A 19,263-nucleotide genomic window follows, 5' to 3' on the forward strand; every position below is an offset into this window, starting at 1 on the left:
TCTGGAACCTGGATGAAGCTGAAACCGAAGCCACTGCTAATTAACTGTCTGATGTGTTGATTATTCACAAGAATCACACACTCACATACACACACATGCACACAATCACACAGCCTTTTAATATTATTACCACCCTCCTTGATGCCTGTCTTCTATCTTCTTTTTTCTCTCCTCTATCTAACAGTTATCTTGAGTTTATGCTTCATAAGCTTCATCATTCTACTGTAGTTACTTTGTTACTTATAGGCATTCATGCATCTTTTCCACACTGGTCAGCAGCTCTTCCTGGAAACATCCGATCCTTTCTGAATGAAGCATGTAATTAAAATAAATGCTTGTCTGCTCTTGGCTGTTGCCCTTTAAAGTGCCTCTGTCTTGACAACATTTTGACATCCCTTTACTCACCTGCTACCTGAGCTCCAGTCTGTTGGTAGAAATGACACGCTATTGACTGCAGATTATAAATATGCATTGTGCATGAAAAGTAGGGCTCATGCTCAGAGATGAGATATACAGTTTTTTTTACAGAGAAGAATTGTCAACCATCAAAGGGAAATAAATAAATAAAAACAATTTCCCAGTTGCTTTTCATTTCATAAACCCACAGTGCATGAACCTAACTAAATTATCCTGTCATGCATCATTAGATTTTGGCGACCGTGTGTGTCTGTGTGTATGCATAAGTGTGTTTTAATGCAGTATATATGGCATCTTACTTTTTTGATTAATTTTGTTTGGGCTCAGTGTACAACCAAGATAATAACTTGTCTCCTGAGGAGCATCTGGGGAATGCATTAACAGGAAAGTTAAATAGATCTATCAGTAATATTAATAAGAGACTGTGAAGCAGTGCGGTATATAGTATGTGGGAGTTATTTACTGGTTACAAACATGTCATACAACTTTGTCATTGCAGTGTTCCCCTGAGTAACATCTAAACAAATCTGGGAAAGCTGCTTTTGTACTTTGGCTATCATGCCCTCTCCATGTTAACACAGCCCAGGCAACTTATTCTCCAGCTCAAATTTAATTACAACTCAGTATGCCAGGGATTATGCAAAGTAAGTAAACATGAGAAGAATGACACAGTGGGTTTGTCCCCTGAGGTCTTGCTGCAATAGCATTCACAGATGATTATTCATCATGTTTTTTTTAGTAAATTAAGGATCAACCTTAAAAAACCTGTTTAGCACAGATGTGCATTGTTTGACATTTTCAATTATCACTACCAGTGTAAGAACAGTACTTTTCTGCAAAAACATTTCTAACAAAATAAGCCAAAAGTTTCAAATGCACCAGATTTTTTATGTTGTCTTAACACAAATGGCCATACCAGATCTTTGCCTGAATGAAATACAGTATATAATTAACAAAACTGTAATTATGTCAGACAATATCTGTTTAAAATAAAACAAAGAATAAGTAAATGACCTAGAACATGTTGCCAGTTTTTTGCACTGGACGGTTTCTGGTCAATACTCAAAAAGTCACAGACTTAGCTAAGCACAGAACCTGATTTGAAGAGATGTTTGACACAGTGGCGCAACAAGTCAAAGTGGTGTTGTTATGTCACAGCTTTAGAGGATTAGATGTTTTTAATGTTAAGTCAACTAGAATACAAACTGCATGTGGATAAAAAAAATAACTCTGGCATTATGACAACTGTGAGAGGATAATCCATTTTAACTGTGCTTTTGTAAGCCTTTCAGACAACAGAATAATCATACTGTAAGCGTTAATATATTTCAGTTGTATTGTTTTCAGTGACAGAAACTGACATCTGTGGAAAAATTATTATTTTATTTTATTTATTTCATTATTTATCACTATGAAAAAATATTTGTGGAAAGATTTTAAAGATACTGTAAACCCCAAAGACCATGTCAGCATGAGGAACAGAGAAAGGAATTGGGTACAATGTAAAATGCATTAACAGCTAGTGTAATACCTACAGTATAGACTGGAGTCATGTGGGTTACTGAACACAACAGTCACCTTTTGGGGTTTTTTTTTTCCGACATTCTTTGCCCAAATCCATTTGCTTGTACAAGCACAACACAGAGAATGTAACTGACCTTTTGTAAGTTGTCCTCGAAAGTTAATTACCAGAGATCACTCTGTTATTTGGGTTAACCTGTTCCATACACAACTGAGCAATATGTTGTTGCTCTGAGCAAAAACAATAAATAGAATATCCTTGTCCATCTGGAGTCTCCCACCCAGAGATTGAGAAGATACTGCCGCCAGCCGCTTACACACACACACATGCACACACACATGCATACAAGTGAGTAATAGCATGCAGGTTACCTAAAGCCAGATATAATGAGAAACGAAAATAATTTAATAGTGATCCCCATATTTTCTCCCAATAACCAAATATTCCAATTACACAGAGCGAGTTTGAGTGGGTACAGTGTGAGTATGCTGTCTATGTCTGGTGAAAATGTAAAGTGATGTAAATGTCAAAGGCCATTAGGCAAGCTGGCAGGAGAAGCAATGATGTAGACATTCAGATTTAGCTGCAATTTCAATACTTGATTTTCATCCTATATACTTTTTATAGATATTTGTGAGGAAAATTATGAATTATTTTTTGTCTTTCATCAATTTAGGCCTATGAACTGTGGCTTACCCTTCACTATTGAACTGATGACCCTTTTTTTACCAGTGTTGCAGGCAGTGTTTGATAAGCTAAGCCTGGGCTTTAAATCCAGTCTTAACTCCAGCTATTAAAAATAGCAGGGTGCTGGAGCTGCTAAGAGGTTAGGGGCTCCTTATTTAAGCATTAATTATAAACTGCCTCTCTGTCTGAAGCAGCAGATCCTATGCTTGGTCTATATTTCCACTGCAGAGGAAAATTGATGTCTATTATAAAGCAAAACAAACTGGCAATATGATTATCAAGGAAGGAAATGACTGAAAAGACAGGCTAGCATTTTCAGATATCTACCTTGTATATTAAATATTGATATAAAACTGATAGACAGCTTTAAAAGCTGTGTAAGCCATATAAAACCCCGGAAACAATCGCACGCACAAAAATCAAACAACTTGGAACTCAAAAAGATTAATGAGGGGATGTTGCAGAGTATTTGCAGCAACAGAATGTCCTACATATAAATGAATGATGGGCTAGATAGATAGAATGGTGTGTTTGTAAGAGTTCTTCAACCTTGGCTGTAGACACAGAATTTCATTTACACACTGTGGAATACTTATAACAATACTCACGTTGCTCTGTTGTTTCTTCTACTGGCTTCTTTTCCTGAGGGTGAATATGGGATTATGTCAATATTTCTGTTGATCCAGTGAAAAATAATACAGAAAGTCCATCACTGACCTTTTCGATCAGTAAAAAGACAGCTATGTGAGCACACTTCTGCCAAAGTGAATGCACACAAGTATATGTATTATGCATGTACTGTACACCTTTTGTATATATGCACATCTGTTTGTTTGTGCATATGTGTACATGAATAAACAGTAGTATTAGCATTGATTAGTGTTTCTGCAGGTAATTGGCATTTTTCTACCTCTACCCATGGGATCTGCTTTTGCTATGTTAATAAGCTCTCTTCAGTGGAGGCTGCACAATGCACTGAATGCAGGTGCCTTATTTTGCATTTTGAATGAACTCTCGGACCTCCTTCAAGAGGATGATGGACAGCTGTCATATTTTCATCGACTTTCTGCTTCAAAGTGAATATTTCCTCTTTACCACAATGATTCAGGCAGTCCATGAAAAACCTGTATGGGAACCTCTGTCTGATTATGTAGTTCTCTTCATGATCAAGGAGATCAGGAGAGAAACTTCAATGGGACTACTTCATTAAAATGTTCTAATGTGTCCTGAATATGATGAATTAAGTCACTATTTTCATGGCAATTGTAAAATATTAAAAATAAAAAGTTCAAGGGATCTTGTCTGCTTTTGATAAATTCAGTGTCTCGACCTAATACGTTATAAATGAAAATATTTCACTTGGAAACATGAAGCTACAAAATATTTGTTCTCATTTGCTTATGGCACAACACTCCACATTCCTGTTTTCATATGCTGCTGTAAAACATGTCCTCCTTTGTTCTATTTAGAGCCGCATCTTCCTCTGCGTTTGTACTTCTTTTCGGGGAAGACCCACCACTGAAATCCCGGAGGTATGTGCCTGAGTATAACTCCGAGTCATCATTACAAGTCTGCTCCCAATCTCTTTGCCGGTTGTCATTCCACTGCCTACACTGCATCACCCTTTCTCTCTTTCTCTCTGTTGATGGTGCAGCACCAAGAGTTGATCTTACATGAGCAGTATCTCTAAAACATGAACTTGTAATACACATTTAAATATTCATGTGTGTTCTGTCATATTTTTGTAGATTTTTAATCCATAATTTTCATATTTCATTTATGTAACAAAATAATCTAAACTAAAAAGGTCCACTTACTGGCTTTTTGAGGTTTTAAATGCATCTCACAGTCTCACAGCAAATGGAGCTGGTCCAGTTGTCATCATGTGGTTGTTTATGGGGGGAGAAACAAAACCCCTGTCTAGGTTCAAATATGGTCTTTTGCATCAATTGTGAATGGATTCTTTTGTTGTGACTGATTTTCATCACGTATTCACAGACAGCTAATGCTCATTCAGTCTCTTGTCCAGGCTCCTTGCCGTAGTGTTCCCCACAGTTGTTGCATGAAGTCATGCACCACTCCAGTTTTCTTCAGTCTTACACTAGATGTTCAGACAGCCCAGCCACATAAGGGGAGTCCCACTGGGGTGCTGCAGGGGTGATGGCGCCTTTGCTGTTGCAGCTCCTAGACTGTGGAACAGCATCCCCCAGATCTGCCCCCTCCATCGCCACTTTTAAGTCCAGGCTCAAAACTTACTTTTATTCACTAGTGTTTGAATCCTCCTGGTGCAGCTGATTTTTGGTTTGTGGTCATGCCCATGTGTTGTCTATTTGTGCCTGAGAGCTGTGTGCCTTGTTGTTCAAGATGGTGTTTCTTGTATTTGTGATTTTAGCTATCTGCTCTGGTCTGTACAGCACTTTGGTCAACAATGGTTGTTTTTAAATGTGCTTTAAAAATAAATTTGACTTTGATTTTGGTCCCCATTGATTTAGCAGTGTCCATTCTGGTCTGCGGTCGGGGCTGGATTCCCATTTTCCATTCCTTATACAACTGACAATAAATAAAATAAATCATACTGAGTTTGATTCATTCTTCTCAAATGCAGTATACTGTAAGAGTCAGGACAAAATAGTGGACATCAAATAAAACAGTACACATGTATTTGGTATTTGCCATCGATCAGACTATAGCTGATGAGTTTGATTTGAACAATACTGTAAAAAAAGGCATCTAGACTCCCTGATATGAATATTATTTGGCCTTGTTCATGCTCTCTGTTTGGATTGATGAGAACAGTGAACAGCTTGACGCGACAGACCTTGATATTCAGGCTTTTCACACTTTCACGAAAATGGTGCTTATGAAAATGACACTGCTTAAATGACACTGGCAAAAATTCTGAAATGCTGCCACTGTGGCCAATCCAGCTGCAATTACATAATTTGACACACACTCCAGTGCTTTCTGTTCAGCACTAACAAGGCCCAAATGCTCGTTTCGGGATTCAAGATTGACATGGAACACATGCCAAGGTTTTAGCTGCAGTTATGTAATTTTGCTTTCTGCTAGATTCATTTTTGTATGGACTAGTGGTAGAAGATTGTATGTTTGCTGTGGCAAATTTACCTTAACAACACAGTAACCTAAAAATTAGGCCTATGCATGCATCTGTTTTTTTTTTTTGTTTGTTTGTTTTTTGTTGTTTTTTTTGTGAAAGGTACATTATTGTTCTACAGCTAAAAACACAGAGTGGTTTAAAAGCCATGGTGCATCCATCCTTATATGACATCTGAGATCTGGCTGTCAGGTAGTACCACACACACAAACTACATTTTCTGAAAAACATATGTGAAGTTCATAATTTATTTCATTAGAATGGCGGTGAAAAAAGTGGGTAAGTTATTTTTTCCAGTTTGGGATGCATCACTTTGGATCAATATGAACTTTCTGCTTCATTACCATGTACGTTTGTCCAAAATAAAGCAGAACAGTACATGCAGTGGAGGAAAAAGCAACTCTTCTGTTAGGAAAATAACAAAAAAGTGGTAAAAAAATTTACCTAGGAGGAGTGCCCACGGATGTTTGGGTGCCAAGAAAATGTTAGTGCGCCCTATTGTTGTCATTTACGGCAAACGGTAGTCGCTCGGGATAAATGCCTGTCAGTTATTAGTACAAACTGTACCTTCATTTTTTGACACTACCCACGATGTTTTAATGAAAAAATATGCATTTCGAAAAAATAATAAAACCCCGCTAAAAATATTAATATACACAGATATGTATCAAAAACAGAACTGGAGGGATGACGTGTATGTATGGGTCCTTCGGACTTCCGGGTGTGTATAAACAGATCGTGAACGGAGTCGCCTCGCCCAAAAGATGTGAGTTTCTGCTTTGTTTTGTGTCATTTTTACTTGAAAATATTTCACGTTTATTATTTAGCATCAAGGTGCTAATAACGGTCCTTCGTCCTCTTCACTAGGTCTAAAGTAACGTTTAAAATCACCCTGACGTCGGACCCCCGGCTGCCGTACAAAGTGTGAGTACACTGACAGCTCAGCAATCACAGCACTGACTCTATGTTGGGTATTTTAACTTATCTATAACACTGATTTTACCTGAACAATACGGCAGGGTTCAGTGTTTGACGCTGTTGTGGAAACATGAGATGATGTGTTTAACTTGAGCTACATGAATGTGGTCATTGAGAAAACATCTGTCAGTGTAAAACTGATTCCCATGGTGGCACCGAAAGCACCAGCTAACAGCACTGACTCCAATTAACTTCTGCTTTAGACATTTTATATATGAAGTTAGTTTTGCAGCGTTTTGTGAGTTCTACTTAAATGAAATTGACCTGACAGCCAACCATCTCCTCTTAAGGGGTGTCATCAATTAAAATAATGAGCTTATTTATCTGTGTGTCAACTTTGTGACCTGTGACAAAACCACAACCACAACCACAAAGGGAGAAAAATCACAGGCATTGCTAAATATACTGTGCACCTTGTACATGTACCCTGCTAGACACACTGAGCAGCACAGTTTTTGGTGACACCATACTGGTGTTCAAAAACACTGGCAGCAGTAAAGTGAATGGAGAGTCATAATCTGAGTATGGATAAGCAAAGGCATATGGTTTTCCACTCAAAAGTCAAATAACCTTGTTAAAAAAATATACAAATTACATATACTCCCTCTCATTTATTGAGGTCTCCAGAATCTATAATGTGCAAGTATTTTTCACTTCAGAAATTGTGCATTAATAGTGTACCGTATGTGCACTAGTGTCTCCGTGGCACATTGCAGTTCCATACCGGACCACAATTAGTTTCCAAGTTAGTCGTGATGTTGCAAATCATACTCATACATACACGTATTAAACTTAGATTTAAGGTGAGCACAGAGCAACTTTCCCACTTCAGCAGATGAATGTGAAAACAGCCTTCTAGTGAGGTAATAATGAACAAGACTAGATGCACCGATCGATGGGCCATTGATTGAAATCAGCCGGTTTTCAGCTAATCGGCCATGACCGATGACTGGCCTTGATGAGCCTCATGTATCCGATTTTGCTGGTCATATTTTTTGCACAGAGCCGCACTATGGTTCATGTCACGCACTCAACAGCAGCTGCAGCACAGACAGTACAGCCACACACACACAACATGTTGTTGGTGTGGAAGTTCTTCAGCGTGAGTGAAGACACAAAGCTCTCGATTTGTAAAACCTTTAAGTCCAAATAAGCTGTGGGAGAACAACCTTGAAAACATGTGGAACAACTAACTTAATCAGACACTTGAAAAATCATCACCCTGGTGAACATGCCCAATTTCAAGAGGAAAAATGTAAGTTATTTAAATAGTTAATTAACATACAATTGAATTTCAATATTTCATTAAAGAAAAGTTACAAAAATGTTTGTGTATCCTGTCAGTTATAGTTCTTAGAAAGAAAATCTTTTTTTCTCATTAAATTCTTATAAGGACAGAAAATTGGCAAAAATCGGAATCGGCAGGTCAGACATTTAAAAAATCGGAATCGGCCAAGAAAATTGCAATCGCTCCATCTCTAAATAAAACACATTTTTAAGTGTAGGGGGACTTTAAGGCTCCAGTTACTGTTAGATAAAATTACATTTTTGATAGCTTCAACTGTATTCCAAGTGATTTTACTTTTAAAGTTCATAAAAAGAATTGCTTAAGTAGTTGATTTTCTTACTATTCACTTCTAGCTAGAGCAGTGTGTACTGTATATCATCCTAGGAAGTGGAGTCCCTATCTAATTATAACCTTTTGTACAGTGTGAAGAGACTGTCGCATTAAAACTTTCTTTTCAAAATCCAACAATTTAGAAATTAACTGGCAAGTCATTCATTAACAGAAGTGCCTCTTGAACTTAATCTTTTATGAGCGACTGAACAATTCATCGTACTGTTCCTGAAGCCACTGTGACTTCAGTAAAATATCACATTTTTGCAGGGATCTGTCTACTGCTGCTTTTTTAAGCATTTGACCAGGAGTTGATTCTCTAATGACGTTGGACAAAGCCCTGCTGAAGCTGTTAGAGCATTAGCATGAATAGAGGGATAATGATAGTAAATGAAGCATTACATTAGTTCTGTTAGTGGACTGAATTCAAGAACACTATTAGTAACTATATTCATCCCACTTTTATCATCATTAATCACATTCAAACAATCTCTAATCACACTCAGTTAGGGCAGCGTGGTGGTCTTTATAATCTGACAAGCTTTCACTCAGTCATAATGCAGAAGCTGCAGCTTATGCCTTTCTCCTCTCTCAGCTACTTGCTGCTGTACTGACTGTGTCGATTGATTTTGCCCTTCACCACATCAGCTACTCATGTATCGCAGCAAAATATGTTGGTTTCTATTTTTTATAGCCCTTGGGGAGGGTTTCAACTCCCTGCTGAAAACTGTACTGTTGGATTCATTGGAGAAGCATCCAACTGAAAGCGTATAACCATTTGCACCATAAATGGTCTTATGTTCTCTGACTGAAATGACTCTGACAAAAGTAATGTTACACTCAATTGAGCCCTGTAAGGAAATGCTGCTTTTGTTCTCCTCCTTTCCATGGAAGTCAGAATAAATAGTCATCTACAGTATTGCATCTCCGGAGCTGTTAAGGCTTTAAAACAGTAAAGCAGCCCGTCTACTTGATGGTCGAAACTCAGGTCAGTCTCTTGAGAGATGATATCAAAGCATGTGGCAATCCTGCTTTGAAAAGTAAACAGTAATACACAGGTAGTGAAATTAAGGCTGGAATTTTATGGCATTTTAAAAATCCTGTTTGATTTATTGTTTTCCCACAGACTAAGTGTTCCAGAGAGCACACCATTCACAGCAGTTTTGAAGTTTGCAGCTGAGGAGGTAAGATTACTGTTTGTTCTCTACGATAAATATGTTTTTACCAATAAGGTGTGAGAATTAGAAATGAGTAGAAAACCTAACCATAGTCCAACTCTTTAATATAGTGGGACGGCACTAGGGCGGGGTATAGGTATCGACTGAAATAACCCAGTATGAAGTAGTATCAACACTCCTCCAGTCAAACTATACCTGCATTCGATCCTTTTTGTACCCAGATCTAGAAAAAAAAAAGACTATTTATATGGTTTTGCTCGCAGCCAATCACCGCAAGCATTCTTCAATTTAATACAACGTGATTGGCCAACTACCGCAGCAGCTACAACCCATACAGTCTGTGGTAATAATAGCTACTTCATAGTACAGTTTTGTGCAGTTATTTAGTAAATGTTTCAAATCATTGAACGCTTTCAAAATGTATTTGTGTGAAAATCATTTGGATGGGGAGGAGTGGTGGCATTTTACACAACTGAATGCTTCCATCCACATGATGAGTATCAAATGAAGTAGAAAAAAAAATGTATGGAATGAAGTACTCTAGTGTTTCCCCTATAATAGTACACGCCTGGCGGGCTGCCAGGCCAACGAAAACCCCCGCCAGGCCAAAAATATTTTTTTTAAATGCCAAAAATAACGCCAAATAACCATTCATTCAGAAATCAATAGCGTTTGGGAGCGTTTCTCTTCTTCTTTGATTCCCTTTTGATGTTTGAAGTTTGCTAATTAGGGATATCTGTTATCAACAACCTTTACTAAAGTGAAATGAAGTCTTGCTGTTATAAGTGTTACAGACACAGGACATGTTTCATCCACATTTTTCAGTCGTCCGTCTCATGTGTCTAACAGAAAATATATGCATTTATTGAATCAATACAGCTGCCTACACTAATGCTTTATGGGCATAACCTTGACCCCAAATCCTCTTCTATGGCTTCAAGTCTACAACTAGAAATATCGTGTGTCGGGCTCTGAGCAGCGCTAACAAAACACTGGTGACGACACAGCAGTTCTGTGGCTGAACTGCTGCTGATGTGCTGCTTTCACTATGTGTAGAAAGGGTGGTAATTTGCTTCTGTTACAAACCTCCATACTCCTAGACCATACACAAATTAGTCTTGGCTGCTCCTTGAAGCCAACAGAGATAGCCCACTGAGTTGGATCATGTGTATCATTTCTTAAAAAGGAAAAGCGTTTGAAAGTAGACTCTTTTACACATAATCAGTGTGGGGATACTGTTAATTTGTTAAAGTCTCTCTTGCCAAAGTGGTTTGTAGAATTAAGTGAGAATTGAGAGTTAAGATTAGCCAGTGCCAGTTTTTATTTTGAGCTGCAGCAGCTCAAAATAAACAGAGAAAGAGAGAGAAATGCCAAGATGAGTTTACACATGACAAAAACTTCTTCTTTCCCAAAAGATAGAAAAGAAAAAAGAATTTAATAATTAACAAACGGGGAATAATTCAAAGTCAGTTTATAAGTTATATTTTATCCACCAATCCTACTCTATATCTAACAAAACTCCATCAACACCCATTCATTCCTGATCTAAACTTTTTAACTTTATTTGAGTTGCTTGCACTACCTGGCAGTAGTTTGGTGAGCAGCAGTTCAGTTCAACCTTATCTCCCCAGTGACAGACTGCTCCCTCCATCCTCTCACTGCAAATCCCACCAGCCCACATCCCCCTTCTGTCTAACACAGAAGTAGGACATGTATTGTGACCATGCTGAGTGATTTTCTTCCAGAAATTCAAGCGTGGCTATCTTTCCCTCAGGCGCTCTCATAACTGTTTGTATGAGTGTGTGTGTGTTTGTGTGTAAGTGCAGGCGTACGGGCTTGAATCTGTGTGAAAAGACAAACACACGTGTCTGACAAGCGTAAAAGTTGGCAGACAAAAAAGACTGAAAACAAAACACACTACACAGCATTCTCTTTTTGCTGGTCAAGTTTGTTTCCGAAGACGCCCGTAACTGCAGCTCCTGTTTTGAAGTTGTCATAAAGTCTCAGAATCACACATATATACTTGAAGTGTGCTGACTCAGTGGATAAAGTTATTTTTTCTTGATGATTTATTCACACTGTCTTCAGGCCAAATGTAATTGGGTAGCAACATGTCCCTGATTTATTTAGGCTAACCAAAATATTTTAGTGCTGCTGAAATCCCTGAAAAACTTAAATGGTCGCTTCTTTTGTAAAGTTTCACTAATGGGGATTTGAGTTTGATCATTTTTCTCTGCTTCATTTTCTTCAACAGTTCAAAGTGCCATCAGCAACCAGCGCAATTATAACAAATGGTGAGTCTGGGGAAAAGTCTTTTGACTAAGCATTTTTCTTTGTCTCTTTAACAAGCTACTGCAAGTGCAAAAGTGACATGTTTACAAGTGTTACAGTTAAAAGAAAACCATCTTTCTTCAGAGAGAGTCTAATTTGTTTGGAAACTTCAACAGCAAGCTGGGAGGGAAAGTATGTGATTTTGGGAGAGTTTGAATAAAGTCAGGGGCCGCTCACTGCAATCTTTGAACTGTAGGGTGATGCTGGAAATAAGCTAAAGAATGAAATACTGAAGTCAGATAATAATCATAGTAATCACTGAAAGATCTTCCAGCAAGCCTATCAACTATCACTTTAAAATATAATCCTCTTCCTTTTTGCATAACTGTGTCCTGAAAGTAAAAATGATCTACAGTATGTCTGAAATATATGGAAGTAACTGCAGAAATTTATAAAATACAGTATATTTGGCCTGGAGAAAAAAAAAAAGCTATTTTGCCCCTTTTTTCATAGATTTGAGAAAAAAACTAAAAAGTTTCCTTGACATAAACTTTCCACAAGGTTGTCAGAAAGGTTTTTCACTGCAAAATCTTCAGATATCAGGCTCTTTCAATACAGTCTCAAAGACATTTTAGGGCATAATATCCGTCACAGTGCACAAGCACTACATGAACTGCAAGGTGAACTTACTGATGTAATTTGAGTCCATCTCCTAAAAGGATTCAATGGAGAAAAAAAACAAATTGCAATGCATCTTTCACTGCAAACTTCCACAAGATGCTGCAATTTTGAAGTCACAGAGTACAAGCAGGATCGTGTGGTCATTACTTACATTGACTGCAAGTAATGGCAGCCTGTTTCAGCTACTAAGTCTGCTTTTAAGGGGCATTAAGTAATCTGTGACCTTACTGATCTGCCACTTATCTCGGCTCCTTGAGTTGTTTTTCTTTTCCATATTAGAGATGAGTAAACTAGCTAATTAGAGCCTTGATAAAACAGAAATAGTATCTAAAGATTGTTAGATGTTTGAATTGCCAATTAAGCATTGGCGCTAAAATTAAGCTGCATTCAAGCCGTTTGGAGTTGCAGAATTGGTTTCTACCAACTACCCAACAGATGCATGTCTAAAATAACCTGAGCCTGCAACATGAAAAAAAAATATTCAGCTGGATTCATTAAGGCACAGAACACATGTAACCACACAGATAGTAATCACTGGAACAAATTCAACTGTCTCTGTGGCTGTTCGAAGGAAAATTGTCGGCTTATTTGTTGTTTCCCAACAAATTAATCTGCGCTGTGACAGTCGCATTAAAACCGATGATGTTTTTGTTTACCGCTGCTCTGTACTGACAGTTTTAAGCAGTTTAGAAAAAGAAATTAAGAGAATATTCACAATCAAACATTCAAATACATGATACTAGGTAGCTCCGTCATATAGAGATGATACTTTTAGGCAGTTGTTTGGAAGTACTGGACATGTTAGAGTTGCCATATAGCGTTGGAATGAGATTTGGGTCAAAATGGCTGAGATATAACTGCCATGTCTAATATGACTTTCAGTTTAGCAGTGCAGAATTAATGACTGCTCTGTTATTATTCCGGATAGAATTGCATGCTGCGGAGACACGCTCTCATTGTTATTGCCTAGTGCAACATCATTACGGGTGAACTGGCAACAATGTAAATTATCTCATTTCTGTGCTACTCATTTGCATTGATAGTCTTCTTGGTTTACATTTTGTTTCTTTTTTTGCCTTTCATTGTTGTCCTGCAGATGGAATAGGAATCAACCCTGCCCAGACAGCAGGTGAGTTCTGATGTTGTTTTGGAGCCTGTGCCTTTAGATAATCTTTGAAAAGCTACTTTTCTCCAAAGATAACTAACATTTTGGTATTATATCTCCACAAAAGCTACTCTAGATGGTGTAAGATGTTTTTCTTTTCATTCTATTGTAATAAGGTTCTTAGAAGCATAATCAACCTCAGGGCTTTATTTTAAGCGCTTTGCCTCTTGTCAGTGTGCTTTCATCATAGCATTAATACCAAACTTGAATAAAGCGTGTTTCATAATGGACTTTGGTAATGCTGGTGGCATTGTGTTTGATATTCTAAAAGATGAGCTTGATAAAGCACCCAGAGGCAGCGACTTCTGTTGGTGGTTCCACAAAGACAACTAACGAATATAAAGCTCAAAGAAAAGCCTTACTTGAGGTAACAAAACAAATCGATAAAGGATCAAGCAGTTCCAGCTAATATAATAATGGTTATTCAATTTGGGTTTTGAAAAATCAGGTTAAAGTGGTATTCATGGATGTAAAAGACAGGCCGAAATGTCAAGCAGGGATCATCGGTTCAGATGTGTGTGATACATACAGAAGAACCATTAAATAATGAAAACTATCAACCATATCAGCTTGGCAAAATATTGCAGATCACTGACTCTGAGATGGGAAGAAGTGAAAACCACTTAAAGGATTTCGTCTTGTCTGCTCAGGCTTGTAACTGTGACATCCTGAATAAGACTCTGCCTCATGACTGTTGCCACATGTCACCTGTCTCTCATCTTTTCTCTCTCTACACCCTTAATTGTCTAAGTTGAAATGCCAGAAATAATCTTTTTAGAAGGGCAGGGAAGACTCATGACTCATGATGTTTCTCTGAAAAGGAGTTGTTGAAAATCCTTATTTGTAGAATAACTATGCCCAATCTTTCCCCAACCCAAAGGTGATGTAATATTGCACTGTAGCGCAAGGTTATGTCACCATATTGCCGTTGAGTGTGTTCAGAACTGCATCTGATTTTAAAATATTACACCCTGCACAGCATTGGCTTAAAAGGAACTGATTATATTTGGATGAATGATAAGTTGAGAAGTGTGGTGAAATTAAGTGGCTGGTGCACAGTGGCGTTGAAGTTAAAGCAAACCCATATAAGCCCCGTCTGAAATGATGTGTTTCCCTGGTAACTTGACTTTAATTAAACCTGCTTAGTGGAACTGAATTCCCTAAAAATAAGCCTGAGTTACTTAGATCCGCCTAACTTAACTGAGGTGTCTGTGTTTGAACAGTTTCTTTCATATAAATGGTGTTTTAGTGATTCATGAATATAGATGCAGTGCCTGAAGAAAGCAGTACTTAATGTTAAATTAAAAACTGACCTCCGACCGGAGGCCAGTTACAGGCACCAGGCTGTTTAGTCAGAATTCACTTGACTTCAGATTCCCACATTATTGCAGAGCCCTGGTGAAGCACTGAGTCAGCCTCCTTGGTGTTTCCCTGAGGTTCATACTTAACGTGTAGCCCACCTCTCTTTATGTAAGTCATTATTCTCAACAAAGGTTATGGATGACTGGGTTTTCTGCATAGAGCAGGATAAGGCAATGTCTGCTTTGACAAGAGGGCAATATCATAGAAAGGAACATTTGGTGGGCATTCACAGCAGCTGTTTATCTGCGTAACATTCATGCTTTGTGCTGCCAAGAATAGCCGCAGTTCAGACACCTCTGTCAGATTGTCTTTTTTTTCACCCACTGCAGCCTTTCTGCTTCATGTTCACAGGATTGAGTACACGCTAGAAATCGATCGGATGTAATTTTACCACCTCTTTTTCTTCACACATCTTTATAAGACCAATATCATCTTTTTTTCTCAGCCATAACTACAGTGCACTTACACTAATGGTTTTAGAAATTATGTGATCTCAGCTTGAAGACTGGTTGAATGAATGAATGACTCTATCTGTGAGTCCATAATGAAAAATTATAAATTATTCAAATGAACTTTCTGTATGTGGGCTCAATAAAACTCACGTGATGTGGCTATAAGGACAAATGATCTTAAAATTAGGCATCAAGAAATTAACCTTTAATCTTTACAGTTAGTGCAAATATCTGAGTAACTACCCAACCTGTGCAACTTTGTAAATGAATCTATGATTTAGATTTAGAGATAGCATTTTCTAGCTAATCAGATACAGTTATACTATACATTTTGTTTCTTTTAAGAAAACAAGTCCAAGTTTCTCTTCCAGCTGGCAATGTTGTTTGCAGTGTATGAGCTTTACTGACTGTAAAACCTCCTATTAAAGAGCACCGATTATAAACTGTCATCTTTATGGGGCTCTGTGCTGTGTTGCAGGGAACGTGTTTCTTAAACACGGCTCAGAGCTTCGCATCATTCCCAGAGACAGAGTGGGAGGACAAGGAGACTGATGCTGCTTTTCCTTGTTGACGGCATAATGACTCACCCAGCAGAATTCACATAACACTTGAGACCCAGGAAACACCCTGGCGTGTGTCATATTTATTCTCTGGCCCACAACTGACAGTGACAGAGTATATATATTTAAACAGATGATGACATGCACACACAACTGCATGCACCCTGCTTCTTCATTTTCAGTCAAGGTTTTTTGTTTTGTTTTGTTTTTTTCTGTAGTATAGTAGTATCAAACAATTGGAGTGACATCAATAATAATAGAGATACTGAGTAATTCATATTCACAAATACAGCAGCTGCAACCCAAGACTAGCTTAACATCACAAACAGTTCTAGCTTTTGTATCTTTGTAAATGACAATAAACAGTATAACTCTCAATGACACATGCCTGTTTTGAAGTGTTTACTTTTGTCTTAATTAGCATTGTGAATATGGTCATGTTTTTTAAAATGTGATACATGCTTTTAAGGACCATTATTGTTTTATTAAGTGGCTATAGATGCAGGTAAATTGTCTGTTCATATTAAATACTCTTTTTTTTATGTCAGGCACCTGTTGTCAGACAAGTATTCGTCATACATGATAACTGAACTATGGATCTGTACTGAACTTGTATCATGGACCAGCTTCCATAACTAGAGGAACATACTGTACCTACAGATAAGAATGTTTTGGATAACGTGATGAAACGTGATTGTTCATGTGTCAAACTGTGCAGGCACATGGATCTTTGCTGCCCTCTGTCAGGTTGTATTTTAATGTCAGTTTGTGCTCACCCAAATTCCTTGCATCTGTATTCTAAACCATGTATTACTACCCATCTGAAGACAATAAATATAAAAAAAAGATTACATTGAGTAATCTAAATGTTTTAACATGCAGTGCTAGGTTAGTTAGGAGATCAGGAGCAGGTGGTGAGAAAACAAGACAGGCATCCAAAAAGCTTTGATTAAAAAGCAGGAGCCTCAGAATGTGTCACAATAGCTATCACTGAGGTGAGGTTCATCCAACCCCAATAACTCTGGTTTTCATCTGGGAAATAAATTATTTGATTGCAGTCTTTTCATTGTGTTTTCTTTAGCTGCAGGCAATTTGAAAAATCTGTGGATTGAAAATGTGCCTTTTATTTGAAGTCTCCAGACTGTTCCTATCCAAAAAATGGCATCATGACTAATAGGTAAAGCTTGCTCTGAAATTTGCCTTATCATTTCTCTGACTGATTAATGAGGAGAATCAGTTTATTATCTCCTTCACATTCGTCATTATCATCTGAGAAGGTCTGAATCATTTGTTTCCGAATTGGTTCTCTTACTTCATGTTGGAAAAACCAAACAATACACACTCGGTAAAGAAAGAATATGCATGAGAGAATAATGAAGCACGCATACTATAATACACAAGAAAAAGCACACAGTTGTGTCTCACCATCCATTAGGATGCAGACTCCGATGGGGTGAAGGGGGATGGCAGGAGGGGCATCACAAATGGATTTTCTCATTTATTTTAATTAAAGTCACTGCTGGGCACATTCACCAGAAATTTAATTCTGAGATGGGAAAAGACCACAGAGTACCCTGGACACTGAAGATCTGTTGCAGTCTTGGCCTTGGTGCTCAAAAAATGCTATATATTACTGCAGTTTTTTGCCAAATGTTTTTTTTTTCCTTCGTGGATGGTTGTTTTCAGGCCAGCATATTTAGGCTATTTTATAGTTAAGAATACCATCACAAACCCTTAAGCAGAAACACGCTTAAAAGCTGAGAGTAATCATCCAAAACAGCTCATTTGCTATATTCCAACTGGCCAATCACTGAGACTGCGCAGAAACTAGCACTGTTATGGAGTCTAAAATTAAAGCTGTTGAAATGTGTTTTCAGCAAAGGGGTTTTAGAGATCCCTGCACACTGATAGGGAATGACTTCTTGTCCACTGAATATTCTTTAGCTGGAAGGTTCAAAAACATAATCTTAAAATATTGAAATTCACTCAAAAGTGATCCATCTCTAAATGATATCAGCTCAGTGCCTCCCCTGATCACTCTTAAACGTTACTGTAATCTGAGAGGCAAGATTTGTTCATTCTGACACTAGTAATCCACCTAACACTGTCTCCTTGTTGCCAAATCAACCTTCTTTTTCTGCTGTGGCCACAGTCCACAAAGCTCCAACTCATTGTAGTGCAAATACTTTACACATCGACATACTGTTAAAAAATACATCATAAAATCCTTAATAAACAGCAGCAGTACACAACATTGTCTGCATGTTGAAATATCCCTGTGGCTGGGTTCATGTTTGTCAAACAAAAATGCCTTTAAAGATTCAAATATCTGAATACAAAACACACACAAAACATGGATTATGCTATTGCACGGCATTATGCATAGACTCTCGTGGCTCTCCTGCATTGTTTAAATTCTGTAGAACAAAAAATCACTCCCTCTCCTTCAGGCAATGACATCAAGTCAACTCACTGCTCTGCAGAGAGGCATTTTAGGTCAACACAGGTTAGCCTTTTGGCTTAAATGAAGAACTGAATTATGTTGTGTTTCTTCTAAGTGATTGTACTTAATGGATGCAGTTATTTGTGCTTTTTGTACTTGATTTTTGTCACTTTAAAAATTTGTGTTTTTTGTTTCTGATGTGATTGTAGCACACAGCGTGTGGCACTTAGCAAAATCCTGTTTAACCAAATATCCAATGACAATTATACACCTATTATGGGTTATATATGTATTCGCCTTACGTCTTTGTCCATTTTGACTCTTATTAAGTCACAGTAGTGTTGGAACGTGTTGTACTGTTTGCACTATTAAAGACTGCAAATCTATCAGTGTATGCCAGTCCTTAATTCCTAATAAATACTTTACATTTTTACATGCTGACTAAGTACAAGAAGAAAGATAACATGAATTAATTTAATTTAAAAAGTGAGAAATCAGCTCATTTCATCACACCATCTGATTTTGCGCTCTTTTAGGCATGAAATTAAAATTTCACACTTTCACACAAAACGGGTGCTGCAGTTTAATCTTTATGAGCACTGAGGTAGAAAAATGCTTCATAATCACATTTCAGGTTGAGCTCTCTGTCCTGAATGAGCCGGCTGCAGGATGAATTGCTGCTCAGATAGACCTCACAGTGTCGCCTGGATGAAGTCCTGACTGGGATTCACACCAGAGGAGAACGTCTTCCGATCCACCACAGTATCAGCAGCAGCACCATTCCAGGCTTCAGCAAGGAGACCTCTTTTCAGGC

At 37.8% G+C, this 19,263-nt stretch overlaps 1 protein-coding gene across 1 annotated transcript; it reads left to right on the forward strand.

Moving 5' to 3' along the window:
* The first annotated feature begins 6,398 nt into the window (after window positions 1-6,398).
* Window positions 6,399-16,857, forward strand: ufm1 (ubiquitin-fold modifier 1). The gene is made up of 6 exons (XM_042432167.1): window positions 6,399-6,507; window positions 6,609-6,665; window positions 9,464-9,521; window positions 11,770-11,809; window positions 13,564-13,596; window positions 15,925-16,857. Coding segments are annotated over exons 1-6 (264 nt in total). The 5' UTR covers window positions 6,399-6,505; the 3' UTR covers window positions 15,999-16,857.
* Window positions 16,858-19,263: the final 2,406 nt, after the last annotated feature.

Source organism: Thunnus maccoyii, chromosome 13 (assembly GCF_910596095.1).
Source record: "Thunnus maccoyii chromosome 13, fThuMac1.1, whole genome shotgun sequence".
NCBI classification, from domain to species: domain Eukaryota; kingdom Metazoa; phylum Chordata; class Actinopteri; order Scombriformes; family Scombridae; genus Thunnus; species Thunnus maccoyii.

What these genes read in the sequence shown, in the direction of transcription:
- ufm1 (XM_042432167.1), top strand. An exon ending in TGAAGTTTGCAGCTGAGGAG is followed by an intron (nt 9,522 to 11,769) that starts GTAAGATTACTG and finishes TTTCTTCAACAG; the next exon opens with TTCAAAGTGCCATCAGCAAC. An exon ending in CAGCGCAATTATAACAAATG is followed by an intron (nt 11,810 to 13,563) that starts GTGAGTCTGGGG and finishes GTTGTCCTGCAG; the next exon opens with ATGGAATAGGAATCAACCCT.